Genomic DNA, 18,212 nt, shown 5'->3' with positions numbered 1-18,212 from the left:
CCCCCCGTGTGCATGTTACCCCCCGTTGTGATGACTTCCTTTTTTTTATTACTTAGTTCTCCACGTTCACCATGTACATTGCTCCTACCTCCCTTTTGCTTTTTGTATTTTTTTCATTTTTTTTTTTTTTTTAAACCTTCCGAGGTGTCCCAACTGAAAACCCCGCGAGGGCTAATTTGTAGCACACAAATGGTGGGAAGTTAAGGAATGTCATTTCCGACTCGTTCGTAGAGGCCACCTTCGTTTCAGCAGCGCGCACAAACGTGTAGACGTCCAATGCAGGTGTGCATCGGGGCGAAGGGGTCACTCTACCAACATCAACCATTTGAAAAAGCAGCTGGCTAGCCATTTGTGCAAAAAAAAAAAAAAAAAAAAAAAAAAATATACATATACATATATACATATATATTTCACAACGGGCGTATGTCGCGTGGGAGCGTTCACAAATAGGAGGGAAGCCCCGAAGGGGTGAAGTAATGTCTTCTCGAAACCTCTACCACTGTAATAATTGGAGATAAAAGAAAAGGTAGCGAAGCGAAGAGACGGGACGGAGACGTGCCGCCTGATCTGCCATGCCGAGGTGGAGGGAAAAGGACAACTCTCCCCCCGAGTGATAAGCAGAGACGTATCAAAATGAACGAGAGGCACTTCATTAACAACGTCCTGATTAAATACTTCGTTGCGAAGAGGTACTCGAAATGCATATACAAGAGAAGAGACGATCCTGATGGGGGGCTCCTACGCCTGTATAAATGTGCCAAGTGGTACAAAGAACTAAAAACAGTGGATAGATACGGTCGGTCGAATGAACGGTTGTATGTTACCTACACGAGTGACAAAGACGTGAAGATGTCCCACGTGAAGCAGAGGATTATTAAGCAGAAGGTTGTGAAAAACTTTCCAATGGTTTTTTATGGCTGTGTTGTCTTGTTGGTGGTGCTATCGTGTATTGTATGTCTGCTCGTCTACAACAATCACAAGCATGTGGAGTGTGTCCTTCCGTATGGAGACTGCCCGGTAATTCTACACAAGGAGGTCGATAGCTTTTTTGTAAATGTAAGGATGCATGAACTGAGCAAGGAACGCATACTGGAGGTGTATTCTGCGATGAGGAATGTTCCCCTCTGGCGAAGTGACGCCATTAAGTTGAAAAAGAAAAAAAAGTATTCCCTTCTAAACACAGACAATGTGAAGTGCAAAAAATGCAAGGTTGTTTTTCGCCTCGAGGGGAAAGAAACGCTTCAGGACATCTTCCACTTTGAGGGGGTTAATAAATGCGAGAAGACGATTAGGAGGGAGCACTGCATTCATGTGAAGGACGGCACCATTTGGAACGAGCGTATTCACCTATACAAGCGGTACAGGGGGCCCATAAAAAACATGGACGAGCTTCAAAAGGGGGCGGCACGGGAGAAGGTCGTCCTGGACGGTGAGTCAGCTTCAGCGTCGACCAAATGAAACGAGTAAAGCGAGTGAAGCGAATAAAACGCTTTTACTGCCTCGTCTCTGTTTTTCCCCCCCATGTTGTAGACCGAGTCAAGTTCCTGCATCCCTCCCTGAAGGACTACGTGTTGAACTTGGACTACTTCACTCTGCGAAGCGGAACGGGGCAAAGTGAGACTGTTGCACATTTACCGGACAAGTGATCCATTGATGCGTTGTGTCTACTTTCCCATTGCAAACTTTGTCTACTCCCCATTCTGATTTTCCCTCCTGGTAGAAATCCCCGTGAATGAAGAACCGCTCAGGGGGGGAAAAACCCTGAAGGAGAAGAATCAGCACATTTGTCCCCCCGAGTACAGGAAGACGTTCGGGTAAAAATAGTGTGCATGGTTGCATCTCCTCGTTACTTCGCCTCGTCACCGCTGAATGCTCCACCGCTGAATGGTCCACCTCTTTACTGCACCTTAGGAACGACACGTTCTACTGGCTGTGCCCTCAATTTTACGAAGAGGAGAGAGGGTCCACCGAGCACACCATTGCCCTGTCGATAATGCAAATGGTAAACATGCAGGGGGCAGGAGAAGCAGACGAAAACAAACACGTCCTTGAAATGTCCAAGCTGAGTGCAACTGCTCGTCGGTACGATCACTTTGGGTTCATCGAAGGGAAGTTGGAGCTCCCTCTTAAGGTCGACATTTTTAGCCGCTTCCAACCGGAGGATGGAGAAACCGAGAAAATGGACATGCTGGAAAAGATTTATAGGGCCTTTTTCTGCCAAGGTGAGGAGGGGTCCCATTCCGAAGGGGAGGAACATAATACGTATTCCCACTCTGGCGCTTCAAGTCAGGATGGAGTGTCCAGAATGGAGTTCTCCTTTTCAAACCATTCGGGTGAGAAGAAGGAAGAACCGGGGACGTTACAAGGAGAGGTCGGAAGAGATACGTATAACAATACAGGGAAGGAAAATACATCTGTTCGGATAGGGGGTACTTCCGCTAGTGGGGAGGAGTATCTCCCGCTGGAGGACCTATGTCGAGAAGACAACTACGCTGAAGTGGACAACATGAGGGATGTGACGGAAAAGTCAACTGAAGGAGGAAAGGGACACACTAGACGGGTCCTCATAAAGGAAATACCAACCTTCGGAAAAGACAAACGGAAGGAGAAAGAAGCAATAGGATTGGATAAGGAACTGGTGATTATATCTCCTTCTCTCTTTTTTGGAATAATGGAAGGACTGCTAAGTATTGTCATTTTTTTGTTACTCCTTCTGCTTGGAATGGTCTGCGTAATGGTGGCCATTTATATCTGCCTGACCATTGGATATGACGTGTCTGTTATTTTGCGGGATCAGGGGGAGATTGAGCAGATGCCCAAGTACTTGAAGCGACTGTCGAGGCAGCTCACTAGGGGTGGTGACTACGTTTCTGTTGGGGGTAGAGACGGGGGTTACTTTAGAATCCACCGCCATGCGAGTTACCCGTTTTAGTGGTTCAGTGGGCGTGGGTGAAATACACCCAAGTGGAGACATCACATTATTACACGAACGGAGTTAGGTAAAACGGGGGGAGACTGACGAAAAAAAGGCTTCTCACTGCGTCATTCCTATGGATTGCCTTTCCCCTCCTTTTTTGCACAAAACGGCGTTAAAAAGGGTGCCTTCTTCAGACTATTCTTCAGACTATTCTTCAAACTATTCTTCAGACTATTCTTCAAACTATTCTTCAGACTATTTACTTTTCGTCGGGTAGCGGTTTGTCCTGCGTGGTGGGCAATACGATGAGATGGGGAAGAACGAGGGGAAGGCCAAAAAAGAAAAACTTGGAGGGGGTGCACTCCCCATCAGCGCTTCTCTCATCAGTGCTTATCCTGCTCACCTGTTCGTAGTTCTTATGCTGGACGTCTTTCCAATTTGTGGATAGGACCGTTCCCCGGGAGGTTTGCTGAGCAGAAGAAAAAAATAGAAAAAAAATAAAATGGGAGAACTATCAGACATATCAAGCACGCTTGCGCAGTTGCACTTGTTGGGAATCCTTTTTTTTTTTTCCAAGGATGGCGCCCAAAACGCAATGGCGCCGAAACGGAAGACACTTACAAACGACTTGATCATGGCCCTCTTCGTATCATCGTCGCCCTCGTTGTATATTTTCCGGAAGAAGGTGTCGATGCTTCCCTCGTCTTCGTCTTCCTTTATGGACTGTGAGGGGCAGACAGAAGGAAGCGGAAAAAAAGAATGAGAGAAGGCACCATCGAATGAGTGTCACTTCATATGCGCGTTTTGCTAATCTGTTGCGTCATCAGACGGGGGGGGGGGGGACACACTCCATTGGGTCAACCATCCTCACACTCCACCATGGGAATAACTTCACAGACACGACGTGTGCTTTTCGTTTCGTCTCCTCTCGTCTGATTGTCCATGTTTTTTTTTTTTTTTTTTTTTTTTTCCTTTTTTTGCCAACCTTTGTTAGCTTGTCCCACTCGTGGGTGCTTTTTCCACTGAACGGGTTTAGGAGGTTTTCCTTGTCTTTGGCTAGTCCGTTCGGTTTGTCCTTTTCGCTTTCCTCGAGTTTTTCGAGTTGGGACCATTCAACGTCTTCATCCGATGGGGAAAATAAAAAGAAAAAAGGAAATACCACATGGTAGGAAGTACTCACTTGTGAGGGTATAATTCTCGGGTGCTATTGCTTACCTGGTTGGAGCTTCTCGAGTGTAACTTCGACTTTCATCTGAGGGGGGAGAAGTGTCCAATACAAGTGGCGGATCACACGTTAAGCAAACGCCACGCACACCTTCTGCATTGCGACGAACGGCGAATAAGTCGACTTACTGGCGTTACGGAAAGGCTGGTCCGGTGGGGAATTATTTTTGAGAAGAGTCGTTTTTCGAGGAGGTAAATCTCGTCCCCTGTGTGTGGCAGTGGGGAGGGAGGAATTGAAAACGACGTGAGAAGTGGGAATGTGCCTGAACGGTGCAACACACATAGATGCAGCAAGACGCAACGAGACGCAACGACGTACCGTCCATTTTTATGATTAATGAGAGATGACCATCTTCGACGTAGTAGAGGCAGTCGCTTTCACGGAGGCCCTTCTTGTAGAGGGTTAAGAAAACGCGGTCGGCCGTCTGAGACCAGTCATGTCTGCAGGGGGGGGAAAGTAACACACAATGGAGGGGTGCCTTAAAGTGGGACTCCTTTGCTAAGGTGCTACACCCAAGGGGGAACAAACATCAGTGCACTAGTCGGGGAGAGGTACCTAATGAGCTTCTCACTCAGCAACACCTTCGTCTGCTTCAGTTTCTCTAACTGTTCGTATTGGATGCTTGCGTGGTGGTTCGCATGGTGGTTCGCGTGTTGGTTCGTGTCCGGGGGGGATCTCTTATCTGAAAGGCAAATGAGAGGATGTTTGCAGGTGGGTTTGCCGTCATTCTGCCACCCCATAGATAAGACGCCGTGCCCCCGTTTGACACGAAGAGGGGAAGTCTCTAACCCATTTCTCCTGGTGATGATGGTGACGACGTGGTGGTGGGACGTTTTGTTTTTTTTTTCTCCTCAATGAAACGGACGGATGAGGAAGGGGACGGGGGGGAGGGATTCCTCCAAATGTGTACAGAAAAAAAGAAGGGAGAGAAGCCACCTGTTTGTTGTGCGGCAGGGAAGGGGGTGATCATTCAATTGGGGGGTGAAAAGTAGTAAAGCTGTTCCGTATTGGCAAACAGGAAAAAATACATACATACGTGTGCGTTTTTTTTTACGTTTATCCTCTTCACAGGAGGAGTGCCACGGCGCAACGTACGCTGCTCTCCTGCGAGGGGATAGCTAAGTCACTGTTCCAAAAGGGGCGAGAGAAAAAAAAAAAAAAAAAAAAAAAAAAAAAGGAACATGGAGAGAACAAGCGAAAGCGAGAGGGGGAAGTACGCATGGGTCGACACACAATCGGAGGGATCTTCCCACTTGCACTTGCGCTTGCACTTTGCACATGAGTGTATGCCCGTGCGAATGCATATCTACACAACATCCTCTCCCCCTCTCGCACATGGATTTAGATTGACCAGCCCTTTGGGGGAGACCAATTTTGCATCGCCTTACTATCGGGAGGGGGGAAAGAGCAGTGCCTAGGAAGGACAGAAAGAGTAACAACTTCAAATGTGAGGAGGCTTTGGGGGTTCATGTGGGCAGCCCTTTATGAACGCTTTGGTGGGAGCGGCATCCAAACGGGGCAACCAAACGGAGAGTACAAATACCACCCTTTCTTGGCGTGCATGAGGGCACAAGTCCGCACAGCGGAACAGTTTGCAGACGACTCCATCGCAGCTTGGCAGCACTCCTTCTCGGTTTACACAAAAGACATACGCCAGGATGAAGAAGCTACGCTGCGAGGGGATCTTCACGCATAGGGAATACGATGTGGTGACAGATCAGCCCCCCTATTATATCATTTACAAGAAAAGCAGTGGAGGAGTGTACGAAGCAAGTGAACACTTCAATGGACTGACTGCACTTATTAAAGGGAGGAGAGAAAATTATAGAAAGAGCAAGGAAAAGGTGATGAGGCACTTCCTGCACAAGGTGTATCAGCACAGGGGAAGAAAAGCATTTCACCCAGGGAGCACCACCAAGGAGAGACACATCGTCCAGTTAATGAAAAACGCCAACCCACTCTATGTGCGTAGTGATACCCTTGAGCATACCTACAGAGGGTGCTCCTTCCCCCTCAGTCACTTCCCTAAGGGGGGGTTGCTGAAGGTGAACAAACATTGCCTATCCCACAATTACGTTTTACTCGACTGGGATGATGAAAGCAGACTGGAGGGAGGACACCCCCATCACCCCCACGAAGGGAAACCACTTGAATGGAAAAGCAAGACCAGCAGTTTAAACAGGGAAAAGGATCCACCACACGTAGGTGGAGAGGACATTTGGGGGATTATCTACTTATCTAGAGTGGACTTATTAGAGACGAACTTTGAGGACCACTTGAAGGAGCTGTACCATGAAAGGCTCAGAAGGAAAGACAAACGAGTGGCTGTTTTACTTTCCTTCCTTTTACATCACAGGGTGGTGCGTAATTTGTGCGTTAAAAGTATGACAGTGATGAAGGTAGAGAAGGGGGTGTCCTCAGGAGAGAATCATAGGCAGAAGGATGAGTTGAAAAGGGGACTCACCAAAGAGGTGTTCACCGTGTCGTTGGAAATGCATGCACGGAACAATAACTGCGTCGACCACTTGTCGTTCCTTCTGGATAAATTCCACTGTGAGGACGTTAAAGGTGGGACATTTTTTACCAACTCCTTTTTGAATAAGACAATATATGCTCATTCGAGGAGGCTCAAGGAGGAAGTGCGTTACGAGAACGTTACTTACGTGGAGGGGCTCAAAAGGGGAGTGTTTCTTCTGTCCTATTTGTTTTCGCAGATGGGGAGAGCAGACAGACTGATAAATAGCAACACATCTTACGAAAAGGCCAGACGAAGTTACACCATCGGGGTGGAGGACAGAGTTGTTTATATGCCCACCCTGTTTCGGGACCACCTCTATTTAGCAAGTGATTATGTTATGTATAAGGAGGGCGCCAACCAGCTGGTATGCCAAAGGAAGGTGGCTAACCTTATCATCGAGAAGGAGTTCAAGGGGGAAGGTATGAAGCGTGACTGCAGGGTGACGGTGCGGGTGGTCTGCGATGAGGCTGCTTGGGATGCATCCATTCTACGCAACTGCAGCGCCATTGTACTGGATCTACACCCGAACGGCGTTGTGTTGGACAAGGAGAGACTGGCAATCCCCCACATGACTGCATCCTTTGCAGACATAGAAACTTACAAGAGTGTGTCCCCCCCCGCTGTGACGAAGTATAGAGTGAGTTTATCACAGGGGGGACCCTCATCTGGCGGGTTCACACTGGGTGGGTTCGCTACAGAAACTCTGTCACCTGAGAAGGGACAGGGGGATGCACCAAATGTGGTGACTCTACCCACCACAGGGGAAGATACAACAACGAAGGGGTCGTCCCACCAACAATGCGCTGCCTTCTCCTTCGACGTACAGATTGGTAGCAGGTATTTTGCCCCCTGTGATAAGGGAGAACAGCTAAAGAGGAGCATCTCAAAAAAGGGAGTTCACTTCACGGGGGTAAAGACTCCCCCCACTTCTGGGGATAACACCTGCACGGATTACGATGCCGTTATGTTATCCAACGCGAAGGTGTTCCTAAAGTGTACAGATGGGGAGGAGAGTTCCACTACAAGTCACCATAGGAGGAATGCCACTCTGTATGCAGATGCTACACACGTTTATTTTAACGGGGGGGATGATATGCTAAGCGTCCACACGAGGGACTTTTTTCTCTTCCTGAGTGAGGTGTCCTTCGTGCAGGTGTTATCCCCCCGAAGGGTGGATCATGCGGAACGGGGCAATGCACAACAGGACAATACACAACAGGACAATGTACAACCGGGCAATGCACAACCGAGCGGAGGTGGACCAAGTAGAATCGGCCGCAAAAGAGAGGAGCCCCCCGAGACGTTAGCCACGTACTCCCTCGCCAGGACAATAAACTCCGAAAGGATTATGAGCAAGAGGATAATTTACAATGAGGTCCTCAAGGGGGATCCACCTTGGCAACACGTGGCCGCAGCGAATGATGTAGAGATGTTGAGATGGCCCCCCCCGAATGGAGATGCCTCCGAGGGGGGGGCAGATTACTACGTGGATGTGGTTTACGTTTATTCGGTGCCACGCGGGGCTGACAGTTACTTATACGTGTTGTGCGTGTCGGCACTCACGTCGGTTGTAGTGGTCCTCTGCACGTTTGTTCTTGCGCGTAGGTTCAGCTGGTGAATAGGTGCGGCGTAGCGTCATTGTGACGAAGCAGCGGGGCCATTTGGCTGGCCTGTTGCTGCTTACCCCCGGGAAAAGCAATCGATTAAGAAAAAAAAAATATGAACAAAAAAAAAAACGTATGAACAGAAAAAAAAAAAAAAAAAAAAAAATGGATGTTTAGCGCAGTAACGAGGGAACCAAAATGGATTATTAGCGGGTAAAAAGGGGGACTTCCCAAGTGTCACCGCGCAAGTAACTGAAGATAGGAAGAACCCCCCCCGAACGATGTACACACGTGCCAAATGAGAATGAACCGCCTAACACAGCGTGGGGCAACGAAGCGGTGGTTCGCTCCACTGCATACAAGCAGTACAGGATACCCTTGTGATAAACTGACCCGTCATGCAATCAACCGAAGAGAGATCCACGTGTTCTTCACCCACAACAGGAAGGAACAAGGCAACTTACTAAACATTAAACGGTATGGCCAAGGGAGAGACAATTCGAAAGTGGTTCTTCTGGATGTAGAAAAATGTGAAGGAGAGAAAATGAAAAAGAAGATACACAAGTACCTCATCGGAGGAGTGTTGCTCTCATCGATGTGCATCTGTTTAATTGAGTTCGACGTGGTGACAAGTTTGTATGGTTACCTCCTCTCCTGTGGATTGCTGGCGTTCTATACGTTCCAGCTTTACTCATGCAACTCAGTTATATTGAGGGCAGTGTTGGATGTAAAGAACAGACACCTGCTCCTGTACCCCTTCACATTCATGACCACACAGGGGATGAAAAAACAGATCATTGTGTCCCTCCACGAAATTGGACCCATTCGAACACGTGGGAACTTTATTAGAATCTATTTTAAGGAGAAGAATTTGCTCTCCTTTCTCGTTCAACATAGGATGCTTTCTCCGTTGCGTATTCCGAGGTACCCATGTGCCCAGACGAGTGAACCCGCCAAGGAGGACGTCGATGTGCTGTACCACTACGACTACAACAATTTGAACGTTTCGGCGTTTGGTCAGAGGGGTTCAGGAGAGCGCCCCGGAGTGGGCCACGCGTCCTCCATCGGTGCTGCTTCCATGGGTGCTGCTTCCATCGGTGCTGCTTCCGTTGGGACTACCCATGTTGGAACCCTCCCCCGGGTGCGTAAAAATGCAGAGGGCTACCCACTAAACGTGAGGGAGGAGGCCAAGTTGCTTTCGCTGCTCCGTCCGGGGGGCATGTAGCATCAGCCCCGGATTTGCACCCTGCATTTGTACACTTCTTAACATAGTAACGTAGTAACTTAGTAACCTAGTAACTTCTTAACTGGTTATCCGGTTAGCTGCTTATCCGATTTGCGGCTTAGTGGGCTGCCCCCGGTTGATCATCTTAATCTGGTTGGAGATGTTCAGCTTGGGGGAGGCGCCATCCATGAGTTTGGAAATGTTGACGTAGTAGAGGTTGAAATCGAGGCGGGCGGCGAGGAGGCGGTGGGAGTTTAGTTTGTCCCGTTTGGAGACACGGGAGTGTGCACAGAGGGACTTGTTGTCACTTAGGAGGAGACAAATAAACTTGTAGATGTAGTTTCTGTAATATTTGAGGAGGACCTTAAGGTCCCGAATGGTCTTCTCTCCAATGATCTTAGTGTTAATAAAATTGTTGACGTAGTCAATGTCGTTGTCTGTATGGGTTCTGTCATCCTTCTTGGTATCTGTGAGTTGTTTTATCTCTGAGTAGCCTTCACAGACGGAAGAGATGAGCGCACTGGTGAGATTGATAAAGCGAGTTATGATATCCAGGATTCTATACATGCAGAGATGCGTTTCGCTATCCACGTTGTGGGTTCTATTGTTTGTTGAACCCGTCTGGGGAACTGCATCTGTGTAATAACTCGCTTCGGCGTTTTTGCTAGACGGGTGGGGAATTCCCCCAGGAAGGGGAACGAACTTGCCAGATGGTTCACCCAAATGTGAAGGCGCATAGACAAAGTCAGTTGCACCTCCAGGGGGTGGGGATCCGAACGAGCTGTTCAAGTAGCCATCCGAAGTGGAGTCCACATCTGAAAGGATCGATGAAGTCGAAGAAGATACAGACGAGGGGGGGATAGGATGATTTTGTACCCCCCCACCATCCACGGTGTTCCCAAGAAAGAGGTCGAACTGTATCTGACTTATATACTGGTAGTGCTCATGTATTAGTCGGTCCAAGTCATTGCAGTTGAATATGACGTTCTTGAATTCCCTCCAGTTCATATCGATGACGTCGTAGTAGAAGTAGGAGAGTAGGTTCTGGATGAAGTGGAACATCTCATTCCGCATTATATTGCAATAAATGAACACATTGTTGTAACAAACTACGCTCATAATTTTAAATAAGTGGGTGAATAGATACCAGATGTTTGCCAATTCGTAGTGTATTTTTTTTAGCTTTATTAGGAGAACATTAATGGTCTTGTAGATGCTCCTCACTCTTTGCGTGAAAATAATGTCTAACGGTTTTTCGACTAGGAAGTCAAAGACGAGGACGTCCCACCCGATGTCTCCTCTCTTTACTTGGAACTTATCAAGTATTAATTTGTTAAGAATTCTCTGATTGGAGGTGAATAAGGAGGAGGACTTTATGCAGAGGTCCAACTTACTGTTTAGGTAGTGCCGTTTGAGCTCCTCTGCATCCATGTATAGGTCCGTTTTCATGTTATCGAATATCGTTTCGAAGAAATCTCCATCCACGAGAAGGAGGAAGTGCCGGAACGCCTTGAAGTGCTCATACAGCCCGTATTTGTTCACCAGCATGGCAATCAGCCGCTTGTTCTTTCGCATGCAAAGCTTCTTTACATACCGATCGATGTTTTCCACGTAGGTGTTCACATCACGAATGGAAAATACGTCCACTTCGCCTGGCGGGGGTGATTCATCTGTCGGCATATTGTGCAGATCCATTCTGTGGGGAAGTTGGTTGGCCGACTGGTTCCTTTCCGACTGTTGGTGTGGATTCGTCTTCCCGGTTGGTTCGTCGAAGTGGGTGCCTTCCCCCCCGAAGGTGTTCAGCAGGTGCACGCTTTTCCCAGTCAGGAGAATCCGTTTCGCCGTACTGACACTTAAAAAAAGAGGAATGTTATTGCTGTTCAGGCAGAATTTGTAACACCATACCTTCTCCGATGGGACGTTCTTATTCGTCGAGATGAACGTTTCGTGGTACTTATCCTTCAACGTACCGTTATCTACCCATTGTTTTAGAATAGCGTTTATTGGCTTTAGACACCTCTGTAGAATTGCTCGGTATATTTTCTGCTCTTCATAATCGTACGTTTGGGACTTTGAGTAGAGGAAGGAGAGAAAGTTGCAACCGGTGCTTCTGCGGGACTCATCCACGACGTTTGTTAGAACCCGCATTATCTTATACGATTCTTGCAGACGCAGCTGTAATTTCTTAACCCCGACGTAGACTGTATTTTTATGGATGTGTTCGTTTATGTCACTTTCAAGGTAGGAGAGTAGCTTGTAATATTCGTTGATGTATTCGCGTACTATTTGGTGCAGCGCGTCGATGACTAGACTGCCTTTCCTGCGGGGTTGGTTAGAATGGCGCCTTTCGTCTGGATCGTGGTGGTGGTTGTTGTCCCCCCCATCGGTGAGGTCCCCCCAATCGTCTGCATCACTGTGAGCGTCCTCCCCTGTGGCACCTCCCTCTGAAGCGGAAACGCCAACAATCTTCTTAATCCGTCGGAAGTGTAGACCCACACTACTTATATTGTTCACCAGGTGGTGCATACCGATACTGACTTTCCGGTTGCAGACATAGAAGCAACGGTCTGCCTTGTCATACTTTATGTACTGGCCACTCATTCCTTGCAGGGGGTAGATCAGATCCTTCATGAGTAGGGTTTCCTCCACGTCTAGGTTGTTAAATTTGTTGTTTAGAATGATCGTTGCGTAGAGGCTCTTGTTTATGAAGTTTTTTTCGCAGAGGGGGTCACGAGGGGGGTCACTACGGGGGTCACTCCGACCGGGTTGTCCCTGAATGGACAGCCTGAACTGGCCTCCATCTTGCGTGCGTTGATTGTGCGGTTGTCCCTCTGGGGGGGTGGGTTGGAGGTGCCTGTTCCGATCCTGTGTGGCCTGGAAGTACCTCTTCCCATCATGCCCACTTTGCTGTTGCAGCCTCCCCCCGTTTGTGTCTACCAACTTGGATCCCTGTTCCTCCTTGTAGGGGTCTTCCTTTCTTTGACTTACACCCACGTTTGTAGGTACCCTGTTGTGGGCATACCTATGACTGTCTCCCTCGGGGGGGGAGCCGTTTTCGCGTCTCTCAGGTTGTATTGTCCCCTGAGAGGGGTTCACATTTCTCACGGCATTTGCTACGGAAGGGTTGTCCCCACCTGGGGGGGAGGCCTGACCGACAAATACAGAGGAACCCTGCACACCATTCTGTTCATCGAAGCTATGCAGCTTCAACAGGATATACAAGACGTATCTGTAGTTGGTCCCACTGTTTTCCAATTTGCTTAACATTAATCTTATCTTGTTAAGAGTGATGTTACTGTTTTTTAGACACAGGTATTCCACCTCCTGTTTTACATTAACGTTTTCATTGTATTGGAGGACGTTGAAGTTTATGAGTGAGGAGAGAATTTTGTTCAGCTTATAGATCAGGTGTTTCACAAGTGCCTTCTTCAATTCGTCGTTTGTATTTTGGTGCGTGGTGGTTCCTCTGAACCCGTGGTTATCCTCGTAGGCAATTTTTTTCGCGATGAAGAAGAGGTACTTGGCAAAGTGGGTAATACTCTTAAACTGCTCCTCCTTTTTTTTACTGTCCAGATCCGCATTGAGGGGGGTTCTTCCGGGGAGCGCCTCCCTGTACACGTGGGTGTTGGTGGGATCGAGGCTGCCCTGGTTAGGGTGGATGGCATGGTTGGCAAGGCTTGGGTGGCCTGGGTGACCGGCATGACCGGCGTAACTTGGCGCGTTGGCACCGCTGCCACTAGGGCTCAGGCTCATTTTTACCAACCGCGTTTAGCTTACTCCGGTGGGGAAAATATGGGGGGACAGCATTTATCGTGTGGTTGGTTTACTTCCCCCATTTGATCATCACTTGGGTTCAGTTGTGTCCTCAAATTGGGGCTTCCCTTTGATCTTCTTTTATTTATAAATTTTTTTTTTGCGCTATTCTTTTTTTTCACCCGTTTGGTTTGTCCGATTGGGTGGCTCCCTCGTGGCGTCTCCCCGCACAGCTCAACAGTGCACAAGTATGTTAACTTCCCTACGTGTACACACTGCGTGGTGCGGCTTGTGCGTGTAAATTAGCCTACCAGCAGGGGGAGCATTGTTCCCTCCGCATTGGTCGGGAAAATGAAAAAGGAAACTGGGAAAAAGCTGTAAAGAGCTTGCGTGTCCTTCTAACCAAGTTGCGTTTTTTTTTTTTTCTTTAATTTGAAATTATATTTCCGCGTGTACCTTGCGCGGCACGCTTGGAGATTTCTCCTATGTATTTTTTTTTTTTTTTTTTTTTTTTTTTTTCCTTCCCATTTTCCTGCTTCTCCGATATTGTTTTGAGCGCGTTCTATTGAGGAGACCTTCCCTTGGATGTGTCACTTGCTCATCGTAACAATTCATTTTCCTCTTAACCGCCCATGAGGAGTTTCCACCTTTTTGGAGGAGGTACACACGTGTAGCATGCGAATAGGGAGACTCGCCCGTTAGGCATTCTCTGCCAGGTACAAGGATAATTGTGAGAACGTTTCTTTGTTTGGTCAACTGGGCCGTTACGTTAGAGTATGAATAGGGGAGGGAGATGGAGTTTGTTCCAGATTGGTAAACTAAGTAGGGACGAACCGAGTACCTTTTCCCGTTTCGCAGTTACCCATTTGGGTGGTGTGACCATCTCCTACGGGATGGCAAGAATGAATGTGAAAAGGGGAATAACCTTTTTCGAATGGACCTTTATTTGTTTATGGGAATGGGATACCTTGGGAGGAGCGTCCCCATTCAGCAGCGTGTTGGGTTCCTCTCGTTTGTTACATTTAGCGTTGCACATTAGGTATGTAAACATCTACGCGTTAGCATACGTTCGATCGTACGCCTGCGTTGCATGAATGCATGTCCGTGGTTGACCGGTTGGTCGGCTGCCACGCGGCGTATAAAGGAGAGATGCACGTGGGTTCAAGTAGGTACAGGGCCGAACATATGGCGGCACTCCTGCACAGATGAGCCTTCCCCGCACTAGTACCTCAGCCAGAAGGTCTTCTGCCTGAGGTCGTAGTATTGGGGCATGCCGTGCAGTGCGCCCATGGCGGCAACGGCTATCTCCCTGTCATGCAGATGTTTCCAAGCAACGCGTTTCACTTCTTCCGTGTCGATTTTGTCTAACCTGAGTAGGAACTCTGCTAGGGGGATGTTTCTTCCGTATACGAGAATCTGCCTGGACACTTCTTCTGCCAGGGTGGATGACGATTCGAACATATTAATGAGTTGCGTCTTTAGTTGTATTTTGGCTAGTTCGACTTCTTCATCTGTTATGCTATAACTGAGGGAAGTAACTCCAAACATGAGTTCTCCCAAAGCATGTTCTACAGCTAGCTCATCACATTGTACATAGAACCCAAACAATCCCGTATTGTTGTAGCAGGTGTTGAATGCAGAAAAATAGTCTGCACAACCGATGGTCATTTTGTTGCAAATATTGTTGACGGTTCTGTTGGCCGAAAGTTTTCCCGGGAGGATACCTTCTTCACTTTTTTTGTAAGTACCAATGATGCACTGCATTAACATGAAGGTGATGGAATCGGGAGACTTCCAGTCCACTCCTTCGAAGGCTACAGCTACATGTGCACTAGGTCCTGAATCGTCATCTCTCATGATAATTTCGGACCCACAAAAGTACGGTTTTACATTATCTATATTAGATGTAGAACCTACGTTAGTAGATTGAGGCTTTAAATGGCTGAAATGCTGCTCAGCCAATTTTACAACCTGTTCATGCTCCACGTCACCCACTGCACAGAGAACCATCCTGTCAGACGTGTAGTTCGTATTGATGTAATTTATGATGCTCTGTCGATTCATATTTTTTATATTTTCTACTGGTCCGAGAATTGTGTACCCTAGGGGGTGATCCCGAAAGGCGGTCATGTGTAGCTTGTCGAAAATGACTTCATCCTTGGACTTTTCCACTTCTTCCATCTCTCTAAGGATGACATGCTTTTCCATGTTAATAAGGTTCTCATCGAAAATACTGTTCGATAGGATGTCACTTAACAGCTCTATGCACCACTTTATGTCGTCCTTAAAGCACCGACAGTAGTAACTGGTCTGTTCTCTAGCTGTATATGCATTTAGATGTGCTCCCATGTTTTCAATTTCCTTCTCTAGTTGGATTCGGTTTCTTTTGTTTGTCCCTTTAAATATCATGTGTTCCAGAAAGTGAGCTACCCCATTGTTGTGTTTGTTCTCATACTTACTGCCACTACTGATCCAGATGCCTATGGTAGGAACTTCACACGTGCTCTTCACGGTGGCTATTTTCAGCTTGTTGGGCAACTCGGTCACGCGTGTGATTGGTTGGTTCAGGATTTCCTTCGGGAGGCTCTTCAGCGAGCTGTACCTCCGGAGTGTTCGCCCCAGCATGGTGATCGACGAAGGGGGACGGGGCAGAGGCACACAAAAATGGGAACACCTTAAAAAAGGGGCGCTTTCTTAAAGAGGCATTTATTAAAATTGAAAAGGGTACAGAGAGAAAAAAAAAGTTTTCGTTCGTAAAATGCTACGAACAGGGGATTATGCAAAGGGGAATATTTCACTCATTCAAATATGGTTCCAACGAACGGACTTTTGCTCGACAAACCGGTTGGCGAACTCGCTCATTCAAAGCGCGTTCAGTTTCATTCCAACTTCGGCTGACACGGTCGCCTCATTTAATTGAAGCATATGTATCGCACAAAAAAAAAAAAAAATAAATAAATAAAAAAGCAATTGATTAAGAAAAAAAAAAAAAATATGAACAAAAGAAGCAACCGGGTGGAAAAAAAAAAAAAAAATTCCCAAGTGGGCGTCAATAATTGGTGTGCTGCTCCGAACGGGGACAGGCTGATCCGGGGTGGAGGTGAGAACAAGCCGTGTCATTGTCATAATACGACAAGCAGAAAAAAAGTGGCCATTGGAAGGGGTAAATTTGCTGGATGTGCGAAAAGAGGTAGGGAAAGCTGTACACAGGTTGGCGATACTAAACGCGACGCCATGAAATTTCCCTCCAGAGCAGCTTCCTCCTTTTGCGGGGGTGGAATTTCCCCCTCTGTGTGAGGCGCAGTACCCTGACGTCATATCACACTGAAGAAGAGGGGAATCCAACGGGGTCTCTGTCTCTCTCTTCCTCGCAAGTGGGAAGAAGGACAACAGGGAGGGGCGGATAGCGTGCCGGAATGCCGATGACCGAATGGTGGTTACGCAAAGTGTATGCAGTGCATAGGGGTATAAGTCGGCTAAGACGAGTTCAGAAAGGACAAACGGACAGAAAGGCCTCACACTTGTGTCCTCCTGTTGAACTAGCATCGTTTGTGTGAGGGTTCCCAATTGGCTTCATTTCAATAGGGTTGAGTTCGAAGTGGAAAAAGGATTGCGAAAAGAAGGAAGGTGCTTTTTCTGTGGTAGTTATCTGTCCTTCCCCCTACATCTTTGTGTTACCTCAGTTTGCTTGTGTATGCAATGGAAAGACAGCCTAATAGTGAGGGGAGTTTGCGCAGAACATTGAAGCTGCATTTCTTTTTATGAACTTTCAAATGAGATGGTCAACGGGTTAGCATGTGGGAACTGCATCCACGTATGCGATGGAGGTCTCTTTTATTTTATTTGTTTATTTTTTTTTTTTGTATTTTCCCATTTGGGGCAAAGTTACAGAAAGGTGTTCCTTCCCGGAGTCATCCCTTCTTTGGTGTCTTCCATGTTGAGCTTCTTTTCAACAGGTGATTGGAAAAAAAGAAAACGAAAAAGTGTTACGAGTAAAGATTAACATGATGGAGGGTGGGAGCAGTGTGTGGTTCATCCCCCTGATGGTGGCTTCACCAAACGTCAACACAGGTTTGCTCCAACAGGAGTGACAAAACGGTGTGCGTCTTCACACGTGGGAAGGAATATATTCCGCGCATGCACAGGAGGGGGGTCATGAAATGGAAGAATTCATCCTACCCCCCTCCCGTTTGCAGCGAAAAACTACAAATCGATCGACTTCATTTTAAGCAGAGGGACATGTAAGACAAATTTTCCGAAGGATAGCACGGCGTTTTCCACGTAGAACAGCTGGATGTTGTTTTCCTTTTTAAAGTTGATGAGTTTTCCCTTGATGGTCCACTTGCTGCCTCTGGATTCTTTCAGTTGGCGCAGCGTCCCGATGATGGCCTGCAAGGGAAAAATAGGGTGAGCAGTTCAGCAGTTCATCGGTTGATCGGTTGATCGACGGAACTGTTGCAGTTACTGTGCGGGCAATTTCGATGATTCGCTGATTCGCTGGTCGCGGCGTGTTACACACAGGACTTACCACTTGGAAAGAGTGCACCAGTTTGTTGTACAGGGGTCGCTGGATGAGCCCCTTCCGCAGGTATGCGTTGAGGAGGTAGGCCAGGGACTCCCCCAGGGTGAAGTGCAGGTGGATGTCGTCCAGGATGGGGATCTGATTGCGGTAGCACTTTCCATTGAAGGCGTTCGCGTTGATGCAGAGGTAGTTGTCTTTTCGGGAGGTGGGGTCGTCCCTTTGGCCCTCTGCTAGGTCTTCATTTGAGTGACGTTGCCCCGATTGTGTCCCTGCCCGTGACTTTCCCCGCGTAGAGTTAACCTCCCGGCAGTCCGCCGAGTGGTGGATGAGCGGTGCGGGGATACTCTCCTCGTTGATGTTTTCAAAGTTTTGAAGAAAAAAGGTTTCCTCCATGGGTTGGCTGGGTCAGTGGGGGTTTTCCATGCGTGATCAGGGAGATAGTCGCACC

General features: G+C 47.7%; 6 protein-coding genes across 6 annotated transcripts; 2 read left to right on the top strand and 4 right to left on the bottom strand.

Annotated features, from left to right (window-relative positions):
* Positions 1–633: 633 nt before the first annotated feature.
* On the top strand, positions 634–2,932 carry PCOAH_00015750 (Uncharacterized protein; the record flags this gene model as incomplete). Its single annotated transcript, XM_020058384.1, has 4 exons — positions 634–1,429; positions 1,531–1,614; positions 1,721–1,814; positions 1,912–2,932. The coding sequence occupies 4 exons, from the start codon at positions 634–636 to the stop codon at positions 2,930–2,932; spliced, it is 1,995 nt and encodes a 664-aa protein (XP_019914017.1).
* Positions 2,933–3,179: 247 nt separating this feature from the next.
* On the bottom strand, positions 3,180–4,822 carry PCOAH_00015740 (SGT1-like protein; the record flags this gene model as incomplete). The annotated part of the gene is made up of 8 exons (XM_020058383.1): positions 3,180–3,203; positions 3,321–3,386; positions 3,539–3,640; positions 3,903–4,036; positions 4,133–4,169; positions 4,271–4,347; positions 4,461–4,582; positions 4,698–4,822. Coding segments are annotated over 8 exons (687 nt in total), but the record flags the coding sequence as incomplete, so codon positions are not given.
* A 978-nt stretch (positions 4,823–5,800) lies between these two features.
* PCOAH_00015730 (Uncharacterized protein) lies at positions 5,801–9,489 on the top strand (the record flags this gene model as incomplete). Its single annotated transcript, XM_020058382.1, has 2 exons — positions 5,801–8,265; positions 8,631–9,489. The coding sequence occupies 2 exons, from the start codon at positions 5,801–5,803 to the stop codon at positions 9,487–9,489; spliced, it is 3,324 nt and encodes a 1,107-aa protein (XP_019914144.1).
* A 102-nt stretch (positions 9,490–9,591) lies between these two features.
* Positions 9,592–13,242, bottom strand: PCOAH_00015720 (Gamma-tubulin complex subunit; the record flags this gene model as incomplete). The annotated part of the gene is made up of 1 exon (XM_020058381.1): positions 9,592–13,242. One exon carries the CDS (start codon positions 13,240–13,242, stop codon positions 9,592–9,594), a length of 3,651 nt encoding a protein of 1,216 aa, XP_019914249.1.
* A 1,221-nt stretch (positions 13,243–14,463) lies between these two features.
* Positions 14,464–15,867, bottom strand: PCOAH_00015710 (Organelle processing peptidase; the record flags this gene model as incomplete). The annotated part of the gene is made up of 1 exon (XM_020058380.1): positions 14,464–15,867. One exon carries the CDS (start codon positions 15,865–15,867, stop codon positions 14,464–14,466), a length of 1,404 nt encoding a protein of 467 aa, XP_019913970.1.
* A 1,578-nt stretch (positions 15,868–17,445) lies between these two features.
* Positions 17,446–18,157, bottom strand: PCOAH_00015700 (Uncharacterized protein; the record flags this gene model as incomplete). Its single annotated transcript, XM_020058379.1, has 2 exons — positions 17,446–17,631; positions 17,771–18,157. 2 exons carry the CDS (start codon positions 18,155–18,157, stop codon positions 17,446–17,448), a joined length of 573 nt encoding a protein of 190 aa, XP_019914082.1.
* Positions 18,158–18,212: the final 55 nt, after the last annotated feature.

This window comes from Plasmodium coatneyi, chromosome 7 (assembly GCF_001680005.1).
Source record: "Plasmodium coatneyi strain Hackeri chromosome 7, complete sequence".
Taxonomy (NCBI): domain Eukaryota; phylum Apicomplexa; class Aconoidasida; order Haemosporida; family Plasmodiidae; genus Plasmodium; species Plasmodium coatneyi.
Note: the sequence above shows the minus strand (reverse complement) of the source record. Positions and strands in the feature narration are given on the sequence as shown.